This window comes from Clinocottus analis, unplaced genomic scaffold (assembly GCF_023055335.1).
Source record: "Clinocottus analis isolate CAN_PGR_092001 unplaced genomic scaffold, fCliAna1.0.p SCAF_15, whole genome shotgun sequence".
NCBI classification, from domain to species: domain Eukaryota; kingdom Metazoa; phylum Chordata; class Actinopteri; order Perciformes; family Cottidae; genus Clinocottus; species Clinocottus analis.
In genome coordinates, this window is record NW_027175876.1 from 3,074,435 (window position 1) to 3,093,563 (window position 19,129).

Consider the following 19,129-nt stretch of genomic DNA (forward strand, 5'->3'; position numbering starts at 1 on the left):
CAATGGAAGGTCAGGGGAGGGGGGAGAGAAAGACATCCCAAGGTGAATGCTGAGGGAATATGGAGACACATTTCTGGGTCAGTATTATTTTGTTATCTTCTATGGTGCAGTCATTCAAAAAAAATGCTGCGAATGTAATGAATAATAGATATTCACATCCTGAAGCTCACTGAGCCCGACCCCACGCCTGCCTTGAACGAGCTCTGGTTCCTTTTGTACTCTTCTTACTACGCGTGTGCTTTTTGACTTCTTAGTTCTCTGTAAATAAAGTGAGTTACAGATGAGATTTTGATATGTCTACTCAGGTTAATGCTGGTGGAGAAATAATGGTCATCAACCCTAATTAAATAATCATTCAATTCATTCATCAAACCGACATATTAGCTTTCTTTTCTTCTCAATATCTAAATCTAAAAATACATTTAAAAAAATAAGAGATTCCCAAGTCTCACATCAGGATCAGAGTGATGCTCATACTGTTCATTCAGAGTCTAATAATGTCACACTTTGTTAAAACACGGGAGCGGCAAAGTGCTCCGAGTAAACGGTGAATAATTCAGTGTTTCGGTGGAGCCATACGCTCCAAAAAAAAAAAAAAAACAGCCAGAACTGACGAGTCAGCAGCAGCTTTTCTCTCATCCTCATCACCATACGTCAATCCAGGCTTCATCCCGCTGCGCAACGTTGGCAGCAATAACTCGGTTGTTTGCTTAAGGAAAGCAGGGGACCGATTCCAATGCAATATATATGTTGTGGTGCCGACAAAAGGCTTTCCTGCTCTCTCTCGCTCTCTGTCGCTCTCTCAGCGGCGCACTGTGATGCATGGCCTCGAACGAGCGCTCGCGGTCGGAGCCCGGTTGAGTCTGGCAGCGGGAGTTGATCGCGCTGATTGAAAGCTTCATCGACAGAAGGAGAGCAACAGTAACATTATGCTGAGCGTCATCCATTTTTCCTGCTATCGCTGAAATGAAGGTATGATGAGAGTCAAAAGAGACCGTCAGTCTGTGAGTTTGACTGGATTTAAAATAAAAAGCCAGCAAGGAGTGTAGCGGTTTGGTTTGTGAGTGGAAAAGTATGCTGCATTAAAATACTTCATTTACAAGTTAAATTAATGAAATGACGTTACTCAAGTTGCTGTAAAAGGCAGCTTGTTACGACTCAGCTTCTCTGAAAGAAACTTTTCTTCAACACCATTCACATTCTGGAGAAAATGGACAAGGTTTTTTATATCACTCATAAAAGAACGATGCATTCATCTATAAGCTCGTCGCAGATGTATTTATGGTTGTTATCAGCTGATAAATGTAGTACAGAAATGCCCCACAGGTGTGTTTTGAAACAACCAGTCACCATTCTTTTTCCATCTATAGATCTGCATACAAAAAGAGTCATCCAAGGGAACTGTATAAAAAAAAGGTAAGCTGTGGTTTTCATGAAAGAAAATGCTGAACACCAAAACACATTTTTCTCAGATAACTTTAAACTCTCAACTCAAATGAAAGAGGATCGATATTGGCCTCTAGCACCCTCTACGTGTGCGGCTATAAATCCAGTGTGAAATCAATAAAAAGAAAAAAAATCATCAAACTTCTATACATTTTAGAATTGTTAAAAATCAGTAGTTTACATGAATTTGTTTCAAAGTGTAGCACGGCGAGGATGCGGGTAGAGCGGTGATGAGCGACGCATGTTCTCGGCTCACGCTCCCCTCGACCTTCACCGGCTCCGCTGACGAGTCCTTAAACGGAAATGGAGGAAACTTCAGGGAGGCTTCTCTCGGGGCCGCATGTGCATACGGGCCCCTGGAGGAGAGGCCTTGTTAAACGCGCCTCACACCCTCCAGCGCTAATGAGTGATAACAAAGGGAGGAGGAGATGCGAGTGTGAAGAGTGATGGAGACGTTGACGCAAACAAACACCACACAATGTCGCGCGCCGAGCTCAGCTGTGCGAGTGGCCCGTGTCCCGGCGGCAGCGTTCAGCTCGCAGCTGCCACTTTTCACACGCACGGGCACGCAGCTGCATCGAGCCGAGTGGCGTCATCCATCGACGAGGCCGGATTTCTATCCATCGTCAATCATACTATTCCCATATGTGTACATGAACGCATCACCCCCTTGCACCAACACTGATATACATCTAATTGATTTGTGCTTTTTATTTTTTATTTTTTTTTTAAATGGCAGGTACGAATCAGGTTTACCCTCCAAACCCATCAAAAATAAGAACCAGGTAGCGACTTAATAAACATGTTATTTGTAAATATTTTGTGCACATTTTCTTTTTCTGCTCGTTTAACTCGAAAACACTAATCGAGCTGATAGAAGAGACAAATGAGTACATGCTTAAGAGCCACATTCATGCGGCACAATTTTATAAATTACCTTACAGTGCATGAAGGGGTCGGGGGAAGAGAGATAGAGATAAAGAGAGAGAGAGAGAGAGAGAGAGAGAGAGATTGCAACAGTGTTGACTTTGTTTGGTGAAGGTCAACTCATAGTGCCTCAGTACTTAGTCACAAGACAGGTTATGCACACAAAGAGAACAAGACAGCTGACTGTATGTTGCAGATAACGGGGACTTTAGTCTGCTATGGTGATCCGCATCACTGTTTATTGTAACACTTGTGTATGCACATAGGAAAACAAACGCAAAAGGGAGGCACGCGCCACGCTGTGGCCCTCCAGGCGGGGCATCGGGAAACGGTGACAATCAGACGGGTGCAGCTGCATGCAGAACAGCCACCGTGTACTTTTAAGACATCAAATGTTCATTTGGTGCTGGTATCCATACCTGGTCATGTATTCCACATGTACACAAATTAAACCACAGCTTGTCTATCCAATCCACCGCCGTCACCACACACACACGCACACGCACACACACACACACAGAAAGTCATTCTGATTGCTGGGAACATGTGACAAACCACACTTGTGTTAAAGTGAGAGAAATATCCCAATGTAGTTGTTCAAACCTTCACCTTTGAGCAACAATTCTGCATCACAAGAGGTGCAACTCTTCCGTATTGTTTAAACTGCTGGCCAAGAGTAGAAGGCCCGGTTTATAACCACACAAATCAACATTGTATTACACAGTGTTGTGGTTCCATCATTTACATTTTAAGGAGCTCAGCAACAGGTGAAACTTTCCTAAGTCATCATGAATTGGTCTTATTTATCATTTTGTGCCCAGACAACTTGAACAACGGTCTTATTTTAGTTCTAGCTTTATCATCTAAAAAGCCTGTTTAACAGCCTAAATTAACACGCCACACACACACACTCACACACTACTTTGGTTTTCCGGTTTGTTGCGTTGAATCGATGTGGTGAACATGCATTGGTTCCCCGCTGGCGTCCTCTCACACACTCCGGTGAACAAACCATCCATTCAGTCGGCTTTGGGGTTGCCTGCGCCGGCTCGGTGGTATTTCTAGTCGCTCATCCCGGCTGTTCAGGTCGTTAAAGCGTCTCTGAATCAATCATAAAGCTCACGGGCTGTGGGTTTGTATTTCTACCACATCTCGAGGTGGTTTGCATTATTTACACAAGCCTCCAATTGGATTGGAAATCAGACAACCGGAAACAATGATTATTTTGGGGATTGTTTTTTTAAATTTTTTTTTAATAGTTTTTCTACTTCTAGTTTTCACATCTTCATATTAGAAGATGCAGGTCTAAGTTTCCTAATACAGCTGGGCTTGTTTTAAGTTGCAGTTTCCATGTCTTGCAGCAAAACAAGTCTTGGATAATTAATTTCTATCAAAATGTTTGACAGAACTATTCAAAATAAATGTACAAAATGATCAACGCTGTAATAAAAATGTGTAGCCTGACAGAGAAACAGATGGAGGAAATATATTGTGCTGGGTTTATTCTCATCACAATGCCAAACCTTTACCCCGATCTCCCTCCGTCTGTCGTGGCCTTCGTCGGCCTCCTCGGCCCTCCCTTTAATATCCGACCTCGAGCCGCTCGTCTGCTTAATGTCATCTCCACTCAGACTCTCGGTGTTCTCTCGCCGCTCGTCTGGCGATCCTATCTGCTCGTCTCGTCTCCTCGATCGGTTTAATTCTACCACTTCTATTCTCCTCTCCTTTCTCTCCCCCGTACTCATTTGTCATTTGCGTTTAATCTCACTTATTCCGCGCTCTATCCTCTACAATCTCTCTCACTTGTCCTTCCATCCTCCCCTCTTGCCAAGTCACCGCCGCTTTATTGCTGTCCTTCTCAAGCTTTTTCCATTTTCTCGGCTACTTATCGTCGTCAGGTGCTGAATGCAGATGCGGCGTGACATAACAGGCTTTTGCTCTCATTGCTTTACGAATATATAAAAATCGAGACGTCTTCAGAGCCGTACGGATGCCGGCGTCGGCGGACGTGACTCCGAAGACGAAATGATGCGTGATGACGAAATCCTCCCAGATGTGCCGGCTTGTCTTTCACTGCGACGCAAAGACAAAACAAGCAACAACAAAAAAGTCACACCTGTGACCGTTGGGCTGATGATGCGAGCTCCGGCTGCAGCGCCGTGTGACGCAGCTGGCCCGATGCCGCCGAGGTCGGAGAAGTTCAAATTTAGATGCCACGTACACTCACTGTCGGCAGAATTGGAGAGACGGGAAAAGGTTTTTTTTTTTCTTCCCTTTCTCCGATTTGGTATTATTGGATGAATAGCCCCAACGGTAGCCGCGTAATCACATCACGCTGTGTATAGAATGTTTTTAATTAGCTGAATTAATTGCATTAGTGTAGCAGATGCACATAATGGGGGAGGAGGGAGGCTTTGCAAATGATTTCCAACAGTTTGTTGACATTTAGGTTCTTTTCACTAAGTCGGAAACACGTCTGACTCTTAAATCACGTTCTAAACGATTCGACTGAACCCGACGTCGGGCCAAGCGATGACACAGGTGAGAGTTGTAATCATTGCAATGAACATCTAATCAAGCCTCTGTCATGTTTGTTTGGAAATAGCTCTATGCCTGTTACATTGCCGTTAATATGTCTTCCCACAGAGGAGCACTTTCTTTTCAAGCTGTGAAATGACGTCAAGCTCGACCGTGTTCAGAAGTCGGTTCACTTTCGAGGCAACAGATCACCGCCGTTTACGATGAAAGAGGTCCTAATTTAACAATGACACGCTGTAAATACAAAGTGAAGAGAAATGGGGGGGGGGGGGAATGAGCTGCAGAGAGCCCCAATAAATAATTAACAGTTGCTCGCACTCGAAATTACATTTTAAAATGCATTTTTTATGCAGTTTTGTATTAATCAAATTAATTGAACCCATTTGTTCCAATTCCCCTCAGCCATGTTTCTTCAAATATTAAGAGCATAATTTTATACCGTAAAAATAGAGTAAATGTATATTTAATTGTGTTCTTTGTACTACACCCCATCCATACAGGTTTATAGTTCCTGGTATTTTCATCATTATTACTCCAAAACCCTCTAAACCCATTTACAGCAGCCCAGTGTGTGTTAACTCCAAATATCTCCATCAAGACTTTTTACACCACATTTTAAAACAAAGGCCTCAACAACCCTCAAATACTAGTTCAACGACCATTAACTCCTAGAATAATGCCGTTCCGAATGCTGCAGTTTCCCATTACAATATTTCTCCAGGAATAAATTAGCCCACTTAAATGCAAATTAGCAAATTGCGTCATTTGGCACGCTGGGCCGGCGACTGGGAAACGAGCTCTGCAGAGGACTCGTCGTACAGGAAGCAGCCGAGCGGCACGGCCTGCACGGAAGTGAGCGACCTTCTCTCAATAAAATACCAAAAGGTCACAGAGCAACAGACCACCTTCATCTGTGGACGCCGCCGTTTGAGTGCTCGTTGTTTGTGTTGGTGTGCGTCCGTGTGAATATATTTATGCATGCATTAATGTTGCACTTTGCACAGGAGACGTACCGGTCTACCTGAAAATAATTATCTCCACTTTACAGATCAGCTGGAAATGTCACACTGATCATGTGTGTGTGTGCGAGAACACAAACAAGGCAAGGAGGAGTTACTAATGCCACGGCATTTTGAAAGTCCTCCCTTAACATTTCATTATTTATTTTTTGGGCCTTTCAACTACCCAACGGCTTTTCAGAGAAAACCTTTTCCCTGCTAAGTGAATGGAGTTTAAACATTACCCAGAAGTCCTTTAGAAGTGACTTGACAAGCGAGGAGGACATGTCATCACAGCGCTGGAACCATTATCTATCTCATAAACACACTTTAATTACCTCCATTCTTTTTGCGTACGGCCAAACAGAGCAGCGTGTGGGATCAGAGCGAGACAAGACTTTAGAGTGTGTTTTTGTTCTGAGAGATAAACTTTCATCCTGCTGTCTAAACAGAAGTGGCACCGCCATATTTCACACTATTTCGTTCCTAAGCACTTAGGAGCAGAGGAGAGAGAAAAAGGAGACAAGAGAACACGAAGGATGCGACGACCACGGTGTGGCTTTACAGTTTAAGTTTCAGCACATTAGTGAGCTATTCAACGGCGGGGGTTTTCTCACGGCACAGATTTCAGACGTAGCAGGACGCTGTCATTACATTTAACTTATTTACTACCAACTACTTTGCTGTTTTTTTGTTGGCTGAGCTGTCAGCGTTTTGTTTGCCGTCCCCAGATCTCTGGCACCGTTAGCATTGAACCGTACTTGCTATACCACGGTTAGCCACAGGTGTCGCCAAATCCACTCATAACTTTGATGAGAAAATCCAATACATACAAGGAAAACTCCTGTCTTGTTTTTCCCCCCCAACACTTGTCTTCTCTCACCATCCATATATATTCTGGCACCTCCCCTCCCGCCCCCACACACAGTGATACCCTAGATTGTGTATCACAGGCTCTGCTGTGGATTATGTTGTCCAGTGGATTATAGGATTAACATATACACTCACATAATCAGACACTGACCAGTGTGCACCACCAGAAAAAGCACTCTTAACCTCCTTGTGAGGAACAAGGACGTAGAGGAGAATAAACCAGTCAATCACTAACAAAAAGATATCTTATTTACATTAATACATATTTATTACCCACTTGCATCAACGTCTACATTTGACAAGAAGTCAATTGGCAGTGAAGCTACGGTACCGCTCATCATGGCCTTATTCTATATATATTTACAGCTGCATCATTCTTCCAACATAGGTTTTGTGATTGATTGTGTTTTCCTACCTTCCATGCAGTCGCTGTTTTCCATCCAAGAAAAACGTCTTGATCAATTTAAGAAACGGCTGTATGCTTTGGCAGCCGTCCCTACTAGTTTGAGGACATATTTAGTTTAACATCTACGGGAGGTAGTCTAATTTGTGCAGTGCATCTGGTTAAACCAGCTCTGCCAGTTTTTTCTTCATGTTGTCAGCCGGTGCTGTAGTGATTCGATCAGTTAGTTGAGCTAAAAATACATCTCGGTCTACGAGATTGGGATGTGAACGTCGATCTTGCTGATGCGTTTAGTTTTTATTTTTGTTTCAAGGCACATGTGACAAGTGCAAAGGTTACTAATAAGGGTGCAAAAAGTTACTTTTTAAATTCGACAGTTTAACTTTGTTTTGACGTTGGCGGCCCCTGTGGACAAAAGCGGGAGTGTTTTATGTCTTCAAGACACTGCCAGACTCCCTTTAGAAATCCTCTAATTGTACCGCAGCAGGGTCTACAAGGCTATCAAACCGACTGTGAAACACAACAATGTCTATCTAAGGTTGCAAACAGTAACAATCATCGACAAATAGCTGTACCAGAACATGTTTGAAGTTCTGCTTCAAGGATGATTTTGTTATTTTCTCTTCTAAAATGTACAAAGTTTCTGAACTACTAAATGTATTTCGCTATTTAAGAGAAAAAAAGCCATACAGGGTAACACAACTGCACAGTACATTCTCAAAAGTAAGTTTGTTGAAAGGGTTTTTAAAAGATACATCAGTTACTTCATGTCCAAATATTTACTACGAACACCAGAAGCAAATAGTTGGTAATTCTTTCAAACTAAATCATGACTGGTGTGTGTTGACTGCACGGCAAATTAACCAGCGCAGACAAGGCCAAATTGTCTCCTAGGTTACCATATGGCCGGTTGCAGACAAACAATGCAGCGTTAAAAAAAGGCTCTCTTTTCAAACGGAGTCTGGCTCAGCGCTTCAAATATGCCACATCACATCAATTCCTGCAACCTTGATGGAGAACAGCGGGAACAAACATCACAGATCCGTTTCAACCAAATGTTCTCTGGTCTCGGCCGCAAAAAAATAATAATAAATAAACTCCACAGAGCACCAGAGAACTGGACGCAGTGGTCAGATTTACCTCTAAAATCAAATTTATATATCATTGCAAAGGACACCTGATGAAAACGCAAGCTGAAGGAGTGCGAGGTAAATATCCTCCCGCTCTGTCGCTCACTCCCACACACACACACACACACACACTGTCGCTCTTTGTCTCCCACAGAGAGCGCAGTGATCCACAAAACATTGTGACAGCCGAGTTCCACCCATGCCGACAGCCTCCGTCGCCCTCTTACACTCGCACGGCAATCAGCGGAGCTGCTTGCCAGTGGGATTTTAGGGGTCCCTGTCAAGTGGCTCACGTGTACTCGGAGGTGTACGCCGATCCTTTTAATGTCATGGTAACCCACGCTCACAGTGTGATGATGTACTCATGCGTTATCATGTGGATACTGAGGGTGAATCCACAGACACAGAAAATGCATATTAACCCCGTTTTCCTCAACAAGATTAAAAATGTCATGTTCGGCATGATTTATGTTAATGTATTTGTTTCATTTGACAAAAAAAAAAGATGCATTATGGCTACATAATGGCCAAATGTTCAAAACAAATTTCTGGCCTCTATAAACAGCTATTTATAATCTAAATGTACAGTCACCAGTTGAAAAAAACAAAAAGAAAAGCCAACTATTTACTAACAGCAGGGCAAGAATACACAAAATTAAAACAAATAGCTGAAACTTTTGAGAGCACTCTACCCTGATGGGCTCCATCAACGTGACTCACAAGCCCTTAGGGGAGCAGACTGGACGCTATGGTCACACTATTGTCTTTTTTAATGTTTGAAACAAAAAATTCTGGTTAGATTTCTCACATTGCACCTTTTAAAACAAAAATTATGAAAAGGGTACTCTGATTAGAGCTAATAACAGCACAACATCAAAGTTTATTTTGGCTAAAGGGAGCATATTTGTTTGGGTTTGTGTGTCAGTACGTTGGGTTTTCAACATCAGAAGACTAGCTAGCTAGCAGTTCAAAGCATAGTTCCTCTCTTTCAACATTTTTACAAAAAGCCTAAACGATTTCCTTCAATCTATGTGCACTATGTTAGTAACATGCTATTTAAACTGTGAGCAGAGTCCTTAGGTTTCAATATATTATGTAACCGTGTAGCCTCAGAGAAGCAACAATACCTCCATCATCATACCAAAGCAGTTTACTTATTTAATTGTAATTACAAACAATCATCATTTGTGCATCTCTTCCAGACCCGTGGGAAACAGTCGACGTTGCAGTTGCCATTATCCTGGTTAATCGATCTTGGCTTACAAGAGCCTCACAGCGCCAGCACTTGTTGCATCTCACATCCCGGTGAGGGCCGTCGATTTCACAAAATCAGATACCGACTGATACGTTCATGATCTTTCTTTTAAAAAGATTAAAAAAAACGATCTCTTAGCAACGGCATATAAGCCTCTCGTATTTGATAGACATCAGGAGCACTTTGACATCGCCCCCGTCTGGCTTCAACCCAAGTCTGACAGGGGTCAACAGTGCCACCTGGAGTTCATGTGGGGCTACACAGTCACAATATCTATCGGGTCAACATTAAATTGTGACAAAAAGTGAACTATTATCTCCACGCTTCACGACTGGACCTCAGGAAATGCTCGCCAGAACACAGACACGTTCCACTCACATTCATTTTAAACTATTACGGCCACAACTTCAGGTCCATTAGCGTCACGTTCATGCCGCAGCCATCATAAAGCTGCTATTTTAACTGTTGAAAGAACGGGCAAGGTGGTAACGTCCAAACTGATCTGCCATGATATTATGAAAATGAGCTTTGTGTTGGATCAGGCCGGTTTTTATTCTCTTTTAGACTTCTGATAAGCACATTGAGTGTTATGGTGTTTTACAGACGTATGTCCACAAGCAGCGACCAACCTACCCAAGATATTAGCAACACTATTGGCAGGAAAAAGAACACACAACAATTAAAGCAACAAATGACCCCAAAATATGCTTCTCCTGTGCCACTGCAACAGAAAACAAGAGCGACTCATTGTTCTGTATGTGAGCAGAAAGCTCCCTCTGGTGGCTCAACATTGCACCTGAGACAGCGTACACACACAAAGACAGCAAGGCCCTGTGTAAGGGTGTGTGTATGTGTGTGTACTAACCAAGTTGTAGTGACGTCTCAGTGTGGTAATATCCATCTTGTTGCTTCTTTTTCAACATGGAACAAAGATCCAACCGCTCAACTGTCTGGTCTCCAAAACACCTGGGTGTGGCAGAGAGAAAGTGTCAGAAATAGTGAGGGTGAGAGACACTGGGTTGAAACACAGACAGTGCAGTAGGTCTAACAACAATGTCCCGCTGAAACGAGACAGTGTACTTGGATGTGTGAATTGTAGCGCGACGGAACAAGCACCTACTTGTTTGTGTAGCTGGAGTAGAGGGCCGGGTCCACACGCTTTATACCCTGAGAGACACAAAGAGGAAATACTGCTAATGTCATGTTCATCACACTTTTTGGAACATGCGCATTCATCCTTCACGCAAACACACACAGACACGGGAGGACAAGATGCCGGCCAACAGACGCCAGTCAGGATACAATCAGTCACCAGGTGTCAAAAGAACAAATAAAAAAGAAAAAGAAGACGGATGCTCTCCTTCCTCTGTCTCTCCCCTCCTGACCGGAGTGCTTATCTTTCTGTCCTCCCTCTCCCTCTAATTTATAACTTTATCCATTTCATACCCATCCCTTCACCAAATCCTTTTCCTTTCTCCTATACTTTTGTGTAATTTCTCCCCCTAATCCATCCTAATACAACGGTTCACCATCTATAAAAACATATACATTACGTTTATGTTAAAGTGCCACAGCAGCTGTGTTATTCCCAGTAATAGTTTTGGCTGTAACAATCATTTGGTATGAGCGCCTAATTGGAGTAATACAATGCAAATCTATGTTGACGTTAACCTTTAAAAACAAATCCGTGCTGTGCCAGTGCAACCTTCTGCTTTTATTAGTTCATTAAAGTGATTGTATTCTTTATTAATATTTCACATAATGTTTTGTTTGCACCACTTGGGCCTATAATTATGAATGCAAGAAATCAGGTTAGTGCTTTTGACACACTTTATTTCTCTTCCACTAGAAAGTACAATGTGTTGCGCTTCTACGACATATGTACATACGTTTTAAAAAACAATCAGCTTGCTATAACTAAGCTTGATACTAACTAAGTGTACCTACAGGTACAAGTAAAGTAACCTAACCTATGTATGTTGGACTGATAACCAAGTCAATATTGGCTCCCAAATATAATATATGCCAATATATACTTTGAGTCTCAATACCTGTGATCGTAGTTTTGACGCTCTGGACAGCTTCATAATGGTGAGATGGGGTTCAAACCCACGATTGCCTTCTTGCAGAAGACCCTGCTCCTCAAAATGGCTGCGCAACAACTCTGCAACACACAAGTTATGCAAACAACCATTCTTTTTATTGATGAGGCCAAAAAGGAACGCCGTAAACAGTCATGAGACGCGTGACAGAGGTCATAAGATGGACCGAAGCCTGCAACATCATGACCATGCTGTACATCCACCTTCTCCTTCCTCAAATGAACCCTCCCAAAACTTTGTAACCGAGAATGTGTGTCAGAAGTTGGGAAAAAAAGCTTTTTACTCGGATATCATTTGAACATGTCCTATAAACAAGGGCATGAACACATACACTAGACAACCTGCAAGGACAAACACACACAAACAAAGACGCACACAACAACTGATGAGGTTTCGAGGGAAACCATAGGAGGTATTTTTAGTCGAGGAGCTCTACAGGGATAGAAAGGTTAGTATATAATCAATGAGAGCGGTGGAGGCAGCAGACGAGAGGACGGGAGAGTCGGATTTCATGCCGTATCCTCATATTGCTTTTCCAAGGGTAACAATGTGGACTTTCATCTTCTGCTGTTGCCGTTTCCTTTTCCATAGTCACGAATATTTATGAAACTTTGGGGACTATTCAAAAACTGAAACTACATGACACCATTCTTTATGGGCGCTCTTTTTTTGTTTGATGTGGGGTTTTTACCAGGTGTTCAGAAGGAGACTCAACAGAGGTGTTTGCTGTGGTTTTGGGGCTGTTTTAAAGCAACAACTAGCGCCAATGCTACACCAAAGGTAGCGAAGGCAAAATGGTTCACCGCCAAGACGTGAAGATGAAACCAGAAGAACTGTTCCTATTAATAGTTGCTCAACACACTTCACGTTTGTTGCCGCTCGCACTCGATCACCCGAGGGTCGGGGATGATTGTGTTTGATTGTGTCAATTATGGAGGGTCTGCCTGGGTTTATGTCAGCGAAGAGGCACAGATTAATGGGATGGATCCAGATTTTAACACTTTTGATGCTGCATGTTTTATGTTAAGTAAGACACTCTTACTTCGCTCTCATTTCTCTCTTCACAAGATTAATTTACTGCATTTCCTATTTTGATCATGCCCTGAGATGAAATGTCTTTTGGGATTTGTCTCGGCCATCACTAAAATGCCAAATGTAATATTTGCTCTGCTCTAAGCAGTTAATACACTGGATGAGCGGCTGTTGAGCTTGTGCACAGAAATGCATTTGTCTACTTTTACAAATCCCTGGCTGCATATTTCTTATTAAGCAATTATGAGTGTGTGTGTGTTGCAAGAGCAGAGAATCCGCTTAGAAATGTTAGATTAGTGTTTTTGCCAAAGGAACAACACAAAAACACACGTAAATGCTTCTGCGTACACACCCCTCACTTGTACAATCTATGCAGGTATACACATACATAGAAAACCGTGCAAGTACCATAAAGTTTCACCAGATCCACTTACACAACTTGAAGAAAGAGGATGTCGCTACACTCAATATCAAATGGAGTGCAAGAGGTTGACTATTCAAGAACTAGAGCTCACATCCATTGACATCCATTATGTTCTTAGTGCATTATATTATAGTGCAGGATCCAACTGAAGGCCAAGAATATACCCTACGCTCTCCTAACGCAGTAATCTGTGACCTCACATAGCAAATCCCCCCACGACAGCAAGCATCCACTCTATTAAAAAGTGTCCACAAGAAAGACTACAAATCCTCCGACCAGCTGCAGCGCTCCTCAGCTGACCCCAAGTTCAGACCTCCCTCCACAGGAACACAAGAGACACTACTGTATCACACTAACACCCTCTGATGAAATGTTTCCACGAGTAAAATACAGCACGAGCAGCACTTAGAAAACTACGTGATGAACAAAGCTGGAATGAATAAATATAAGGAGTACAGAGGAAAGAAAGATAGATATATACTTATACATCCCCAGAGGGAAATTTGTTTGTGGCAGCAGCAAGCATGTTAGATAGTAAACAGAAAATGATTATGAAGTATATTAAGTCTGCTCTGCTAATTATATATATATATATATATACATACACATACATACATACATACATACATACATACATACATACATACATACATACATACATACATACATACACATATATATATATATATATATATATATATATATATATATATATATATATATATATATATATATATATATATATATACATACATACATATATATAAAAAAAGAGCAGAAATATTAATTTAAGAAATTAATTAAAGAAGATGCTATTGATTCAATTGAGGAAGGATCAAGAACGACAAAATGACAAAGAGAGTGATAAGTTCATCACCGACCTGCCACACTGTCCAGTGTGTGTCTGTGTCGTCCGGGGGCCAGACCAACAAACACCACCTCCTTCCTGAAGTGGCCGATCCCCGAGAAGGGCAGCACCAGGTCCCGCCCACCCAGGAGCTCAGCCAATGACGGCTCGAACTGAGCCAGCACGGCTGCTGCCCTATAAGGAAATATACACATGAATCAACAGACACAACACCCCCCCACACACTCTCCAAATCACAACTTAATCCTCTCCCTCGCTTCCTCTCATATTACATAACGAGTGAATCTAGTGATTACTAATGACACAATCTTCTGCATGATGCAGATTAAGAGTCAGTATCGCCACATAACACGGCTGACACTTCCCAGAGATGCACCGAGTTGCAAAATGTTAGAGAACTTCAAAATGTGAAATATCCTTTTTTTTATCGTTATATACAATGTGGGGAATTAGTATTTCACAGTTCTTTTTTAGTTTACCGAAAATACTAGAAATTAGTCACGTTTTTCCTCAACGGTGACACTACTTCAGTTGGTAATTTCTGTCTTTATATGCGCGATTATACCATCACAAATATAAGCGCTGAGATGATTAACTTAAGTGGGACAATATGCCTATTCACTTCACGTCTTATTCCAATTATTAACTGGAATAAAAGCCTTGGACTACCTTTCAGAATACATAAAATCCTTAGGCGCTATCCTCATTCAGCAGCGTTTTATTCTAGGAAGCTAAACCGAAAACATTTCCAGGCGTATCACAAGGTTTTCCTGAAAGTACTGAGAGGAAGGGATGAGACAGAAGTGACATGCTGGTAATTAGTCACTACAGAACCCTGCACCCCCCCACGTCCCCTCGCCCGTCTTCAAGCAGTCACTAGAGTCTGAACATTCATTACGACGACAAGCTGTGAGTGACGTTGTTGGGCTACGTGGTGTTGTGGTAGTGCGCATGGTCACAGAGACTGAATAGGATGTCCGGCTGTGGCAGTGAGCTAATTCGCAGGGTACTCTGAAGTTCAGTATTTTAGCCGCAGTCTGTTGTATTCTGGGGGGAGCAATAAGCAAATTGGAGAGAAAATATAATTTATTCTACTCTATGCTATCTATCAGGGAATAGACACAACAATTATTCACAAAAGAAATTGAATGTGCAGCTCAGAAAAATATCTTAAACCGTTTGTCTTATCTTACTTAAGTTTCAAAAGGCAGGAGAAGAAACATATACATCTTCCTCAACTCAGCAATTCCTAAAATTAAGACTTCTTTCATGTCACTTGGAATAAAAAGTTAAAACGAACTGCTCAAAATCCAAAACTCAGACGTCTTACCTTTCCTTTATTTAAGAAAACCTAACTATACCTGTATGTTTAATTCTTAAGTTGACACTCGTTTCGTCATACATCAAATTAAAATGTGCCATTAGGCCATAAAATCAACGGCTCTCAGTCGGAGGAACTAATAATATTGATGAAGACAATTTTTTTTTAATTTTATATATATTATTAGTGTTATTTTAAATTTAAGACAGGCTCTATGTCATCCTAATTTAGCTTTTCTAACTTGGAATTCCCTTAATTAAGACGGTTCTGTAAAAGCTAAATTCCTATCCTAAAATAAGAGGGTTTTTTTTCCCTAGATGCAATTACAAAAATGTTTTTGTAATACCGACAATCCTAAATGTCCTCATAAACTAGGATAAGATAGGATTTTAGACTGAGGGATTTTCTGTCAGGAGGTCTGTGCGTGTGCGTGCGTGTGTCCGTCCGTCAAAAAGCTTATCAGCCTTCACATGCATGTGTGTGTACATAATGAGGGGGACAAATCAATAAAGCAATAAATCTGTAATCACATTGATTGATACACTAGCATCCGAATAAATTTGTTGTTTGAATATTTTAACTTTATCAGTTCATTAACTGTTTGGCGTACAAGTCGTGACGCACGTTCGTGTTGTTGTGCTTGTGGATGTACGCTCTAATAATAAGCTGATGAGGTGCAAGCCGTTTTATCTCAGCTGACCTGAAAAGAATCGGTCATATTGAAAAGCTGGTCATCTGGATTTCTGCAAATTATAGGCTCCATTTTCTTCTTCAGATAGACCGTACTATACGCTGTGTGTGTATGCTGGGTTTGTTTGTCTCTTTGTTTGTTTGTGTGCGTCCACTCACAGGTCCACTTGCTCCTGACTGGCGAGATGAGTGACTAACAGCGTGATGTGGAGAGTTGGGACCGGGATCATGGCTCTGGCCAATCGGGGCTCCTGCTGAAGCAGCGCCTCCTGGACCTCGTGCACAGCTGAACTGATCTGTCATTGGATACGTTGAGTTAGCAGCAGCAGCCGGCAGAAGGACGAGGTAAGACTAAACGGAGGAGAAACTGGGGCAACTTCTGCGGTTCAACATCCCAAATGATAAGTAAATAAATGATTATCGTCGAGGGAATCAAGGAGCTTTTGAGATTTTAGTGTCATCACCTGTCAGTTACTTTAACGTGTCCCCTTGTAGATGGAGCGACACTGACCATGCACAATAGTCAAATACTGAATTCATAAAAAGCCCGGAGAACAGATCAAAGTCTTCTCTACGAATAGATAATTCAAATGGTTCACGGAGCAGGTTCTCTCTGGTTTAGTTAAACAACACCACAAGGATGACACAAGCGTCTTCGTCAGTTCACTACAAATCTTTCGCAATTTACTGCCTGCTGTCCAAAGCATATCATAACTTTAGACTTTTCAATGTCATTTCACAACCTCCCGTGCAGCCGCACATTTCCATGTATTCAAGATGAACTTGAAAGACTCGAATGTGCTTATGATACATACACTGCATTACAATGTTAGCTTGATTTATTTATGCTACGTTTACAGAAGCACACCTTTTTACATAAAGTCTTTTGATCAGGTGGTGGAGTTGCAAACAGGAATGATATTGTGAATTTGGTAGCTACATATTTATACACAATTCAATGATTGCGAAATAACTGGCGAAGCTCAGATAGAGAAGTATCTGCAATTATGTAATAAATGGGACACAATGTGCACGAACCTCAGCACGCTCTTTAAAGCACAGTAAAGTGATTCATCACCTGTGTGTTCGTGACGGGGATGGAGACAAAGTAGTTGGGTCGTTGGCTCTCTTTCTTTTTCTTCTTCATCTCAGCATCCTCTTCACTGTCCACTCGCCCTCCATTATCTCCTCTCTTCCTCTTCCTCTCCTTCTGGGTTGACTTTGAGCTGGAGACTACAGAAAAAGGGGAAAGCAAACTTTACATTGTTTTTTTAGGAATTCATCAAAACATAATATTAAGAATATACATACATCCAAGCTCTTTCCATGTCGTGGGGCTGGTCAGAGAAAACGGAAGCTCCGACATTAAAGTGTCCAAAGTATCAGCCGACTTGAGCTGTTTCTTCATCAGTTTCTTCTTCGCCCTCCACATTTTCGTCCGAGTCTTCCTCTCGCTTGATCCTGCTCGAGAGATGAATTACAATACAACGAACACACATATTATATAAGTATGAAGCTGAATAGGAGCTTCAAGCGTCCCTGGAGTGTCAGAAGGCACTTTATTGATTCATTGAGTTATGAAAGTTTTGCAGGTAAACTATGCGACAGGCACATTAATGGGGATATAAGAGAGAATAAATGAGAAATATATATGGAAGTATAGGAACATATCCACATGACGCCAGGTAATAAAGTAAGTTAATCTCCATCCCATTGCAACGCATCTGAAATGTCCACTAAGGAAACAGGGCTTAAACTACACCAATGAGGAGCATTAACATATTTTACTTTTTTTTCATAGCATCTACATCTATAGATTTATTAATAACACACAGTCTCCTTGGACTTTTCTTGCACGCCAATTGTTATAACCAGCTGGGTGTTTCGACAGGCTGCTCAATGTTTTACAAACCACCAGGTGATTCAGCACATATAGAACAAAAGCGCCTTCAAGAGGCTCCATCACTAGTGTAACCTCCATTCATTCATCCATCCGGTGCAAAGTGGCACTGTGTGTGTGTGTGTGTGTGTGTTGGGTTCTTTCGTAACTTGTTCAAACAGTTCAACAGGTGCTGGACTAGTCAGCTGTGCTCACCTGGCACTGTGCAGGCTGCGGGGACTTGTTGGACCTTATCTTTTGTCCCACCCTCCTTTCTAATCACACCTTCACGACCACCCTCTTCCTCCTCCTCATCTTGAACAAGTGTGCTCTCTTTGCCATGGGAGACACTGGCCGGCTGCATACCACACACGTTCTGCTGATGCAGACAGGACTGGGTATAAAACAGAGAGGAAGAGTGTAACCTAGGACACAACCGTCATCATCATCATCATCATCATCATATTGCACTTTTTGTTAGCTGAGGTTCGCGCAGCATAATTTTCTTTTCTTTCATTTAATTACCTTGAGTCGGACCCGGTGTGCAGACAGCTCCAGTCACAATAGTGACGGTTAGAAATGGGACGCAGCCGAGGAGCGTGACACACACACACACACACACACACACACACACACACACACACACACACACACACACACACACACACACACACACACACACACACACACACACACACACACACACACACACACACAGCGTGGTGAGACAAACTTTCGCTCACGTTCGTCTGACGTGAACCGTCATAACGGCTAACTTAACAGCAGCTAACATGGCCGCAAAACAGATACGTGTCGCCTCAAACTCTCTTCAGGAAGTTTACCGGCGAGAAACCTCGAGAGACGCACTTCCTTTGCTTCCCTGTAGGGAACACCAGCTGGAATAAAGCAAACCAATAACGGAAAATAACGTCGAACCGGACCGCACGCGCTAACTTGGAACGCCGACTGGAAGCAGTTTGTAAACAATGTCCAACTTCCGGTGTGTGTTTTTCAGAGCAAGATAGCTTTTTCTTGTTTTCAAAATAAAAGCATCGGAGCTAAAAGTGATTTGGGACTTGAAGAATTTCATTAAGTTTAATTGTTACCCATTGGGTTTTTAATTCATTCAACACAAAACATTAATCTTTAATTACTACTGCATATGAAATATTGTCCGTGAAAACATTAGTTCTGTATTTTACAGTTATACAGAAAAACTTGGTTTTTAATCATAATTACAATG

At 42.0% G+C, this 19,129-nt stretch overlaps 1 protein-coding gene across 1 annotated transcript in view; it reads right to left on the bottom strand.

Moving 5' to 3' along the window:
• The window catches only part of LOC137785879 (A-kinase anchor protein 7-like), a 36,672-nt gene extending 17,833 nt beyond the window's left edge, over positions 1–18,839 (bottom strand). The window contains exons 1-9 of the mRNA XM_068577432.1: positions 18,412–18,839; positions 18,103–18,280; positions 17,319–17,468; positions 17,086–17,240; positions 16,167–16,303; positions 14,010–14,170; positions 11,622–11,734; positions 10,691–10,737; positions 10,436–10,536 (exon numbers count right to left, since the gene is read on the bottom strand). Coding sequence (XP_068433533.1) covers positions 10,436–10,536; positions 10,691–10,737; positions 11,622–11,734; positions 14,010–14,170; positions 16,167–16,303; positions 17,086–17,240; positions 17,319–17,468; positions 18,103–18,250 — 1,012 coding nt within the window. The 5' untranslated portion in view covers positions 18,251–18,280; positions 18,412–18,839. The remainder of the gene's footprint in view (positions 1–10,435; positions 10,537–10,690; positions 10,738–11,621; positions 11,735–14,009; positions 14,171–16,166; positions 16,304–17,085; positions 17,241–17,318; positions 17,469–18,102; positions 18,281–18,411) is intronic.
• Positions 18,840–19,129: the final 290 nt, after the last annotated feature.